Source organism: Xyrauchen texanus, chromosome 37, assembly GCF_025860055.1.
Source record: "Xyrauchen texanus isolate HMW12.3.18 chromosome 37, RBS_HiC_50CHRs, whole genome shotgun sequence".
NCBI classification, from domain to species: Eukaryota; Metazoa; Chordata; class Actinopteri; order Cypriniformes; family Catostomidae; genus Xyrauchen; species Xyrauchen texanus.
In genome coordinates this window covers 28752485-28765396 of record NC_068312.1, presented here as the reverse complement: position 1 = coordinate 28765396, position 12912 = coordinate 28752485, and the positions used below count along the sequence as shown (strand labels likewise).

General features: G+C 39.9%; 1 protein-coding gene across 1 annotated transcript in view; it reads right to left on the bottom strand.

The window, feature by feature from the left end:
• LOC127630478 (protein kinase C zeta type-like) overlaps window positions 1-12912 on the bottom strand; it is a 131919-nt gene that overhangs the window by 110837 nt on the left and 8170 nt on the right. Inside the window, exons 2-4 of the mRNA XM_052108028.1 lie at window positions 10455-10576; window positions 10110-10199; window positions 9762-9812 (exon numbers count right to left, since the gene is read on the bottom strand). Coding sequence (XP_051963988.1) covers window positions 9762-9812; window positions 10110-10199; window positions 10455-10576 — 263 coding nt within the window. The remainder of the gene's footprint in view (window positions 1-9761; window positions 9813-10109; window positions 10200-10454; window positions 10577-12912) is intronic.

Genomic DNA, 12912 nt, shown 5'->3' with positions numbered 1-12912 from the left:
GCATCACTTTGTTTGGCATTGCTACACAATCTCTCGTCTTGTTTGCCAGTTGATGGCATGATTAACAGTGATTCACAATGATGTATGCAGTTGTGCTGAGGTTTGGTTACCTCGGTCTAAGGTACTGGGTGTGTGGCTGAACTCTCGAACAGGTGTCCTGTCTTGTTTTTGTCGCCTGTTGCGTGCATCACGTGGCGTTTGCTTCGTGATGTACGCTCAGGTTTCATTTTGTGTGAGAATGCATGGCAATGCTTTGTTTGGTGTTGCTACGCATTCTCTTGTCCTGTTTGTCGGTTGGCATGGGCGTATATTGCCTTATTGTCTTGGCGATGTGCGGTCATGCCATTCGGGTGTTTTGTTGTCTTGTGAGAGCACATGGCTTTGTTTTGTTTCTGTATTGTCGATAGTCTCTCTGTCTTACATCATACCCTGCCTCCTTGTTGGCTCATTATTAGTTTATAAGTCTCACCTGCCCTGTCTTGTTAACCTGTCGAATTCTCCCCTTATTTTAGTCTCCTCGTGTTTGCTGTCCAGTGCCAGTTCTTCTTGTATCCAGTCTTGTGTGTCTTGTGTTATCCAGTCGGTCTTGTGAAGTCGGTTGGTCCTGGTTCTCCATTTCTCTCTGCCCCAGCTCTGGATTGATCGGTTTCCGCTACTGGGTTGTTTATGTTTGTTCTCCCACTTGTGGGAGTTTTGGTTGAGTTTATCCCCTTTATTTTGTATTTAATAAATTCCCTTTTATTTCTTCAACTCTGCGCTTTAAAAATGCCCAACAGATATTCTACAGAAATGTCCCTGCCAAATGCACAGGAACTAATCTATACTTGACCCAACCATTTAATAATCTAAATGACTTAACTATAAAAAGGGCTCTTTGTGTGTTTCCTCAAGGCTCCTCCAACTTTGATTGTTGAACAAGACTTTGGCGGATGTGTACGTGATTCTTATGCGTCATATTATCTGTGGAATTCTGCATTGTGAGCAGATTTCATAACAGAAAATCTGCACCTAATCCTCAGTATGGGTGCCTTAAATAGAAATACTTGTTTCCATAAAGGTTCAGACCTGATCAAGATTAATTTAGTGGAAAAGAATACAAACACATTATCAACAACATTAATGCAGTGAGGTGAAAACATAAAGCATGTAGTACTGTTTCCAAAACGATGACCGTGATTTCGCCAAGTAGCACATATTCCTGGATCAAAATCCTTGTTTGTCCTGGAGCAACATTTTTATCAACTAACCAATTTTTAAGGTTAGGTATAGAGTTGGTCCTGGAGCAATATTTTTATCAACTAATCAAATTTTAAGGTTAGGTATAGAGTTAATGTTAGGGGATTGCACACCATTTTTATCAACCTATCGTTTCACTAAAGTTTTAGGGGTATAGGGTAGGAATAGAACTATGTTTCTCTGACAGGAATAATATTCCTGGGCCAAATATTTTTTTTATATTGATCTATGTCCTAGTGGCTGTTCAGACCGAATGCATTCTTGTCATAAAACAGCTAGACGCGGCGTAGCGTATATAGAATGCAGGTGTTTCGAGACTTTTTGAAACTGATGTTAACATAGTGTAAATGTAGCACTCCTACGTGAGATTTTGAAAAACAGCTATACACAACACAATGGTCAAAAATGTCTGTCTAGTCCTGGTTTACAAAGCAAAAACCTGAAAGCAGCAGAGATTGCGGCCAAAACTCGTTTTGTATGAACAGCCCTCTCACACACAAAAATTGCTGTGACAATTCTATAACATGGGTGCCTGAGCTAACAGATGTTGTGCTGGTAATAAGACAACATGCAGTCTTCTTGATATGGGAAAACAGGATTTTCCTTACTCTTTGAATAAAAGTTTTGCAGTATGTAATACTGTATGTAGACATATTCATGATTTCAAACATTCAATGTTCACAGCACAAAGCTCCCTACCCTGAACACACAAACTACTTTTGACAACTAAGCTGCAAAAATGGGTGTTAAAATTGGTATAGCCATCCATGAACACATTAACATACTGTATAACCTCTAGGTTACGGATGTAACCTCCGTACCCTGATGGAAGGAATGAGATGTTGTGTCGAAGAAGCGATACTATTGGTCTCTCTTGAGCGTTGAATATACATCTGATCTATGAAAAAAGGCCAATGAGAAGTTGGCAGACAGAATTTGCTTGCAGGAGGGCCATGGCATGCAGGGCGGAAGCGGTCAATGATGACGTCGTTCTACAGGCCTTGGAGGGGAGCATGGGGCGACCCCGCCAGGTGGCGGCATTCTTGGGGCATAGGTGGATCGTAACCAACCTATCCGCCTGGGGAATCGCCATGTACCTATGGGCTGCTCCGCCGTCGAGGGTAGTGAGAGTGGATGAGTGAGGGGCTTTGTAACGAGTGCAGAGGGGGCTATGTGGGGGGCGGCTGGAGTGGTGTTCCTTCGGTTGAAGGAAAGCCGCGACCGCAACGTTGCAATGGTCATGTTCTCGCAGTGAGAACATGAACCATCCACAAACGCAGACTCGGTGTGATCGCAGCCCAGACACACGAGACGTCTGAAGCGGAGAGCACTCTACCACAACCTGAAACTACACAGAGGTGGAAAGGCATCTTTATAAAGATGCGTCCTAAAATGGACGTTCAATGCCGCTGTGTATTGCTCTTTTAGAGGAAATCACTCTTTTATAAACTCTTTTAGTTTGCGCTCTCGAAGTGCCCAGGGGCAAACTGCACTGCCATGCAGAGAAGGAGAAAGCCGCTGAAGTTCAACAGCAGATCACCAGAGGTAAGAGGAACAGGTGTTTGTGACTCGCAGCTCGCTGCATACACAACCATCGGCTCCGAAGAAAATTTCTGAATGAAACAGAAGTATTTTCCCGCCTTTATACCTGTATGTCCGGGGGCAGGACGTGCAAATTCTGTCTGCCAACTTCTCATTGGCCTTTTTTCATAGATCAGAGGTATATTCGATGCTCAATACAGACCCCTAGTGTCGCTTCTTCGACACAATATCGAAGTGAGCGACAGACGGGGAATTGCCCACACTTAAATATTAAGGTCCATTCCGTAACTTGATAGATGATGAACAGTGAACTATGCCAGTATGTGAAGGTTAGCCAGTCATCCATTGATCAATCCAATTAGACAGTAGCCAAAACAACATGTTTCATTCAAAGGGTCAGAGAGAAGACGGACATTTTTTATAATTACATGTATAATAACTGATAATCTTAATCATGTCCTTTTATAGATGGAAGAAAAAATGTGGCAGTAAGTTTTAGATTTAATTTATTAATGCAACAAGTGAATCCGCCAATCTAGTTATTGATTTTAAACTAACAGGGAGTTTTTACACCACTCATAGAATCAGAGATAAGATCAGTGATTACATTGACAGGAACTCCTCCTACACACCACTGCAGATTAATGTAGGAGGCAGAGAGAGTTAGTGCTGTTATCTGAAGATATATCTTCCTCATTTAACGAGAGCCTGCTAGTACGTGAAAGCTGTGCTATGTGTGTAATCCTCACTCCCCTGGCCTCAACAGGCACACTAGCGACTGACACAAGAGGTTGGCTTTAGCCTCCTCATTAGTGCTGGAGACTACGGTTCGAATCCTGTTCAGAGCAGTTTGAGCAGGACCAGTTACACTTGCACTGACTCTCAATGGTATGAAATACTTCCAACATGTCGAACGCTACAGCACTGGAATAGTATAACCAAAAAATGTAATTCTGTAATAATTTTCCATATCTCATGTCATTAGAACTCTTATTTATGTGGAACACCAAAACAAATAGATATTTTCCAGAATGTCCAAACTGCTATTTTTCATACATTCAAAAGAAGACGTAACCAAGGGCAAGGGTATGAAATTTGTACCTGCCACCCACCAAATGCAGTTATTTAATGCACAGATGTGGGTAATTTTGTTTATCTACCCACCACTATGGCGGGCGACCTGTAAGACTTCTCAGAGTGACAAATGACAAGAAATGCCTTTAGACACAAAGAAGCATTTGAAGAAGCACACTTAATTATATTTTGAAGAACAGACAAAAGAAAAGTCATTGATGTGCATGTCGATTTGCCTTGTGTTCAGAGGTTTATAGTGTCATCTTTGAGAATGCTGCTTAAGGTCACAGACCATCTCAGGATGCAACGACTGGTACTATACGTAAGATTTTATATTTTAAAATGAAATTGTTACAATTATTTTAGAATGTGTGGCAAGTTTAATGTGCACAAGCGTTCAGCTGCATTCTGTTCCTTAAAAAAAGCTATCGTATGACTTTAGAGAAATGGTTTAGTTGTATAGACAATCTTTTATAATTTTATGATCTTATCAACACCCTGGCAGTGAAATTAACTTTTTTGTCCATCAGTTACAGTGGCGTGTGAATGCCCAATTTTCCCAGCCACTCTGATTTTATATATATATATATATATATATATAAAGTCATGAGATAGCTTTGTTTAAGGAACAGACTGCAACTGAACACTTGCACACATTGAAACTTGCCATCTCACAACGCAGCAAGTATGAATTTGATTTGAGAGCTACAGTGAAGGGCAAGATTTTCAATGAATAATGACTTATATTTGGTCTGTTTCACACACAAAGCTATTGTATAGCATAAGAAGACTTGTTTTTTTATCCCCTTTCTCCCATTTTGGAGTGCCCAATTCCCACTATTTAGTTGGTCCTCATGGTGGTGCGGTTTCTCACCTCAATCCGGGTGGCGGAGGACAAGACACAGTTGCCTCCGCTTCATTAGAAGACTTTTACAATTTAGTGGACAAGTCATATGGACAACTTTAACAGGACATTTATGGAGCTTTTTTCCTTTTTTGAGCTTGAAAGCACCTGGTCACTTTCTAAATTTGAATGAAAAAAGAGCAACCTGGACAATCTGGAAAAAACTCTTTTTTGTAACATGACAGAAAGAAAGACATACAGGTTTCAACCATGAGGGTGAGGAAATAACGAGAATGTGAACTATTCCTTTAAGCATCATAAGCGTCCAGTCACACCTGCCCACATAAATCAGTACATTCTTTAGACTAAGCGAGCAAGATAACAAGGCTGCACAGAATAGAATTCTGTGATTTTTTTTTTTTACAAAAATGCACCCATGATCACTGATGCAGACTGTACCTGAATAAAAGGTTATATAATTCCTTGTTCTACATGGCTGTAAGCAGAGCAGCTCTAGGTTACTGAGCTTTCATGCACAACATGAAAAACTGATCTTGCATATCAATGAGGCCAGAGCAATTTTCTCGTGATGTAAACACTGCCACAGACACACTTAGCTCTACTTTAACAACCTGTCTAGACAACATCTGTCCTCTCTCCTCTAGACCAGCACGGACTACACCACCCAGCCCCTGGCTGTCTGACGTCCTTCGTGAACATCGGACTGATCTCAGGGCAGCTGAGAGGAGATGGAGGAAATCTAAAGATCCAGCTGATCTAGGTAAATATCAGCTTCTGCTTGCAACTTTTTCAATTAACGTTAAAACTGCAAAAACTTCATATTACCAGACCAAGATCAACAGCACCACAGACACTCGTAGCTTGTTTAGAACATTTAACACACTTCTCTGCCCTCCCCTCCACCACCTGACACATCACTGACAGCAGATATATTCGCCACATTTTTTACTGATAAGGTTACAGCCATCAGCAATACATTCACAGCACCACACCCTGTCAAACACCTGGCTCCTGAATGCAACCCTTCTTTCCCTATGTTCTCTCCTTTAACTGACACTGAGGTCTCTAAACTCCTCCACTCCAACCACCCCACAACCTGTTCCCTTGACCCCATTCCATCACACCTTCTCCAGGCCATCTCTCCATCCATCCTACCGGCACTTACACACATAATTAACACATCCCTTCTCGCAGGCACTTTTCCCACTACATTTAAGCAGGCTCGAGTAACCCCACTACTGAAAAAACCTGCACTTAACCCCACACAGATAGAACACTACAGACCAGTCTCTCTCATCCCAAAAACACTTGAAAGGGCAGTTTTCAATCAGATCTCCGCCTATCTCTCACAGAACAAGCTGCTGGATGACAACCAGTCAGGCTTCAAAAGTGGACACTCCACTGAGACTGCCCTGCTGTCTGTCATCGAGTCGCTGAGACAGGCGAAAGCTGAATCCAGATCATCCGTTCTGATTCTGCTGGACCTTTCTGCAGCCTTTGACACAGTCAACCATCAGATCCTACTCTCCACCCTCTCTAAACTGGGTATCACTGGAACTGTGCTTGACTGGTTCAACTCTTATCTCTCAGAAAGGTCCTTTGAGGTAGCATGGAGAGGGGAAGTATCCAAGCCACACCAGTTACTTACTGGGGTACCTCAGGGATCAGTGCTTGGGCCACTTCTCTTCTCCATATACACAACATCACTGGGACCCATCATTCAGTCACATGGTTTCTCTTACCACTGCTACGCTGATGACAGGCAACTCTACTTGTCTTTCCAGCCCAACGACACCACAGTGACCGCTCGAATTGCTGACTATCTGGCAGACATCTCAGCCTGGATGAAGGAACACCACCTTCAACTCAACCCTGCCAAGACCGAACTCCTTGTCTTTCCAGCCAACCCGGATGTTGAAAACAACATCACCGTGCAGCTGGGTCCAACTACAGTTGCGCCTTCCAAAACAGTCAGAAATCTAGGGGTAACCATTGATGATGGGCTAAATTTCACAGACCACATTTCAAAAACTGCAAGATCATGTAGATTTACACTCTACAATATCAGGAAGATAAGACCCTTCCTCTCTGTACATGCCACACAACTGCTTGTTCAGTCCCTTGTCATAACTAGACTGGACTACTGTAACGCTCTCATTGCAGGCCTTCCTGCATGTGCTATTAGACCCCTGCAAATGATCCAGAATGCAGCAGCACGTCTGGTCTTTAATGAGCCTAAGAGAGCACATGTTACACCACTCTTTGTCTCTCTCCACTGGCTGCCGGTTCATGCACGTATTCAATTCAAGGCCCTGATGCTGGCATATAAAACAGTCACTGGGTCTGCTCCAGCATACCTAAAAACATTTATGCAGAGCTACGTTCCCACCAGAAGCCTGCGGTGGTGGAATGACCTTCCCAACTCAATCCGGGAAGCTAACTCACTCTCTATCTTCAAAAAACAGCTAAAAACACATCTTTTCCAAAAGCACTTAACCGGTCACTAAAAAAAAAAAAAAAAAAGAAAAAAAAAAATTATTTACATTTCTTGTTGCACTTAAATCTGTTTGGTGTACTATTGTGATGATAGTGAAACTTTGTAATATGGCACTTTTTGTACCACTGTCTCCCTAAGATGATTCGCTGATGTTCTTCCTCTTTTGTAAGTCGCTTTGGATAAAAGCGTCTGCCAAATGAATAAATGTAAATGTAAATGTAAATTTCACACAACAGTAAGGTGCTGAACCTGAGGTCTTTACACTGTCAAATCATACAGTCACTTTGATTACCTGTTCAGCAAGGGTGCATCACACATGCTATCATGCACAACGAATCCAAAGAGGAGAGAGAGAGAGAGAGAGCAAATGTATGTATACAGAAAAGGGGAGAACAACAGTGGCCAGTTAACAGCCTGTCACAAGTCAATTCGTACCTACAGTATGACAGTCAGAGGAGGTCAACCATGAGCACTTATTCTTAAAACATAGGACAAAAACATGTCCCACAATTGTATTTCTAGTTAGTTTTGAAAATACCAGTATTACCAGATGTTGGACACTTTCAAGATGAATACAAAATAATTAATTGAGAGTATATATTAAAGAGATAGTTCACCCAAACATTTTTATTCTCTAATTATTTACTCACCCTAATGATATCCCAGGTGTGTATGACTTTATTTCTTAACCAGAACACATTTGAATAAAAATAGAAAAATATTATCAAAAGTCAGATCACCATCCACTTGCATTTTAAGGACCTGTTGAGCTAAGATATAAAAAAAAATCTATTTTGTTCTGGTGAAGAAGGAAAGTCGTGTACACCTGAGATATCATTAGGGTGAGTAAATGATGATATAATTTTCATTTTAGGGTGAACTACACCTTTATCTTCACTTCTGTAGCCTGTTTTGTCCCAGCGCTCAATAATCAGTAATAGTGTCATCACTTACACAAGCACAGAAAAGCAGGGTTATTCACATTTATTTATTCATAATGCAAACGCACACACACACACACACACACACATAAATAACTGCACCCGTCATATGAGCATTCCACATACACACAAGGGTGCCATTAATAAAGTTTATCACACCACAACTATGACAGAACAGCACACAGTTCTCTCTCTTTCTCTCTCTCTCTCTCTCACACACACACACATACACACACACACACAAATGGTGCAGACAGCATATATCGTGCCTGTGCCATAGGCAGGGATGGTTGTGAATGCTTAAAATTTTTAGAAAGGGAGGCCAGGCTATAAGCAAGGTGCTGACTCAGCAGGTTAACTCTGCCTGGCCTTCGGGCTATAAAACTGCCCATCAACAGTGGATTATTCTGCAGTTACCAGAGTGGTATACAGTCCCACCGAGAGACATTGTATTTTCTACTACAAAATTGCACATTAAAGGCACTAAAAACAACCCTTTTACAAGATCTTAAAAGAGAGAGCCATAAATAAGCAAAGGGTTGGACCCTTGTTCAGTGAGCTGTAAAGTTCAAAAGTGAAGGAAAAGCAAAAACTGAAACCATTTCCTGGGCTAGACTGGTGACGTATGTAATTTACGACTTCAAAATAAAATAACAATCTAGTTATTTTTGCATGCTGTTTGGTGGTTAGCATTTTTATATTTTCTCACTATGGCTAAAAGAATTACCTCTTTAAACTAAATCAGCATTAGAGCACATGAAAAGAGCTGAAAATGACAGCCAGCCAGATCCAGCTCCGTTCCTGCTTGGTGTCGGACTCCACTGCTACGTGTAGCTGAATAATAATGACAAACTACAGCCAGTACTAGCCAGACATCACTTCAGAATTTTATGATGGACTTTAGAGGATGAACTGATGCCAACTCCAACTGTAAGACATCGGATACTTCATTGTCACTGCCTGAACCTTGAACTTAGAATGGACCCCAACAAACCTCACCAAAATGTCCTCATTGATCTCTGCCTGCATCACATTTGTCTATTGATGACTACAAGTAACTGCCAACAAAAGCCTTCATCAGCCAACTAACAAAAGACAATGCATCTATGTGAACTTCTGCAGATAATCCAGGATGGATTTAAAAGACATTAGATATTAATCTTACAGTTCATACTTTCAAAATCTTTGTTTAAAAACTGGCCCTTAAAACTTACATAGTTTACAAATTTTAAACCATGACTTGCACTGCACACAAATAACTAATATTGGCATTATATTCATGATGTTAGCCAGAGAGGAACTGGCCCCCTCAGTGAGTCTGGTTTCTTCCAATGTTATTTTTCTCCATTAACCAACATCATATGGAGTTGTGTGTTCCTTGCCACAGTCACCTTCAGCTTTCTCACAGTGGTTCTAAATACAATTATTTAATCATTTAATTTTTATACACAATTTACAATCATATTTAATCAAACTACACAATGATATTACAGTTTCATTTTCTGTTAAAGCTGCTTTGAAATGGTGTGTGTTGTGAAAAGCGGTATACAAATACAAATGACTTGACTTGACAGGACTTTTATGTAGAAACAGTATAAACACTCACTGTCCTCTCCTGGGCATGGCATACCAGGCTTTTCAGGAATGCTTGGGAATACTGTGAGAGAGAGAAATGAGTGTGACTCAGACAAGTGGTTTAATCTGTTTACAGTCTGGGGTGCATGGGGACAGCAAATACATTTCTAAAGAAACTGACTTTAGCCACTCAGTGTACACATGATATTTTGAGTGGTCTGGTGAAGTTCAGCTATGTGGTGAGATTTGCATTCAGTTTAATGTTTTTATAAATAACAGGGTAAAAATGGGTTCACACAACTACCCGGGATAAGTGAAAACTGAATAAGTGTCTGTAAACAACGAGAAAAGAGATTAATTTCAGTTTTGAATCAAATACCATGCAGGAAGAGTCCGGATCGCCTGTTCCGGCTGTAGATCCGGAATGCTTCCTCCAGCTCCATCTGAGAAGAGATAGTACACGGATCCCCTTAAAAGAAGATGAGAATGACAATGAAAATGTTAATAATTACTCTAAACATTAGGGGGCAATTGGCTGCATTCAGATTACAAAGAGGAAGTCATTTGTCATAATTTAACCTACATAAAAGGGATCTTTTGTCTTAAAGTTGACTGTTTAGCTTTTATCTGTAAAAAGCAGGCTGATCTCTGACTTGCACTCAACAACATTAATTAAATCCGCTTTAATCACCAGCCTAAAATGACAGACAAAGTTCAAAAGTACCTTCATCATCAATCCATTTGAGTGTTATTGGAAGCTCTCTGCAGACACTGCACATCTCTCTCACCTCCTTACACACCTCTGTGTACGTCATTGCCGAGTCCAGGTCAGAGATCAGCATGTCCCTATAAAAATACAAGTAGACTTAATACAGAAAGCTTATTCATACAGAACTGAGAAGGTGTTTTAATGAGATTTATTTGGTTAAAAATGATACACATTTTTACAATAAAAAAAAAAGACTACAACCATATTTCAACTGGATTTGAAAATTAGTTGACACATAACAGTTGACACCACTTTAGAAAGATTTTTTTTAATTTACTGGTCAAATTTTGAATTGTGACACAAATTACAAAGATGTAATGATAGCAGTCTGCCTGTAGAACCGGCAGTACTGAAGGTGTTCCTGGGAAGTTCATACTTGCAAAGTTGTTTATCATTTGTAATTATGACTTTGTGGTGGCGTTCATGTGCACTCATCTCGTAAATACGATCATTACGACATGACATGAATGCACCCATTTTAATACCCATGTGTTGTCTGACTGACAGATGTCTACTTATTACAGTATGCATGCACATGCTAGTGCTCTTGGTAATGCAAACATGTGCCTGGCAAATTTTTGGTTAGTTTTTGGTTCCTAGAATGTTCCCAGAATTCCTTTTTTTTTTTGGGGGGGGGGGTTCATTTTATTTTACTGAAAAAAGTAGTTACCTTTAGGTTCCCCTAGCATTCTCATAACTTCTACAATATTCCGATAACCTTTCTGCAACCCTGCTGTACGTACTGTAACCAATCTACAATCCATGTGTTGCTCTGATCCATTGTTTAATTAATCATTAAAATACGTTAAACACACACACATCACAATATGAAGAATTATAATAAATGTAAGATTTGCTGGTACATGTATTACATTTTTTTTTATCTATCATTGTATCACAATTTAAACTGAAAACTGAGCCTTGATTATATTTCCTAAAACATGGAACACCAAACAGATATTGAAATTATACATTTTTTAAACACAATGATTTCATCTATGGGTGCTTCACTGAAGTTCTTGGTGGGGTTGAAACACCAAAAGATTATTGTAGGTTTGGATCAGGATCGATGGATCAGGATAAACTCAAGATTTGACATGATTTATGATATTTTGTGGATTGCCGTCATTGTTATCGCATCTGCTCTATTTAGACCCATTCACCCCACAGGTCAAGGAATTGCACAAACAGCTGTTTTCAATTTCCAAAGTGCAATCACTGTGACGGATATGAGGCCAAATAGGATCTAATTATGATCTTAAATTAACCCGTAAGATAACAGGAAAACAGTGCATTTAATATGACTGCAGTAATTAACCCCGGCTGTTATTAGATTTGAATTTTGATGAACATTGATGAACCCATGTGTGTGACTTTATTTTTATATTATTATAAAAATAAGCGCATAATATTGTTTCATACTGATCATTGGCCCCTGAATCGAATAAAAATCGCATCGCTTCAGACTTTGAGGTACTGACAAACATTAGATCGCTGGCTAAGAAAATCATTATAAGATCGTATCATGATAAAAATGGTGATTTACACCTCTAGTCCTCTTTCTAAAGTGAGAAGGTTTACCAAAAAAGTAGACAAAGGGAAGAGCTCCATCCATCACCCAAACTTGCGTACAATGTAACTGAGATATACAGTAACAATCAATTTATTTACAAATACACTTTTATCTGCAACAGTCTAAATATTCTCTTTTTCAGATATGCTCTGTAGCTTTAAATTCCAACACTGGACTGAAACTGTCCAGCCTCAGCCAAACAAGCCACACAAGATACTTTTTCCTCCCCAATACCAGAGTCAGTTCTTCCCTAGTACACAGCTGTATAGTGTGTTCCCTGGCCCACTTTTACACTAACTACAGGAAACAGAGCTGCCTCAGGGAGAGCCAAGTATAAGAAAACATGATTTGATGCTGTGCTCAGAGAGAGATGATTCAGGGTACAAAAGTGCAATCATCGTGTGTGTGAGTTTGTGTGTGAGTGGGGGGGGTATTGGGTGGTTTACGAGGAAATTTTTTAGTTTACAAACTGGCAATTACAAGGGTATTATGCTATAAATGTGGTTTATATAGTATATGTAGTATCTGATCACAAGCACATTAGTAAACTGATCAACAGGGTTTGTTTAATTAATGTTAATCTTAGCATACTTCCACAATCCATCTTTAAAGATTATTAAAGACTAAGCAAGTTATGCACTAAAAGACCTGTAATCCTCATATCAATAACATTGCATGTTGCAACTCATATATGTTACATATTTAATCTAAATTGGCAATCCTGATTAAATTCCCTTGACAACAACTACAACAACAAAAAGCACCATTGTATTGCAATTTTTTTTGGGATATGAATCATAGTAATATCATGGTACCTTGGAATACCAAATAAACACAATG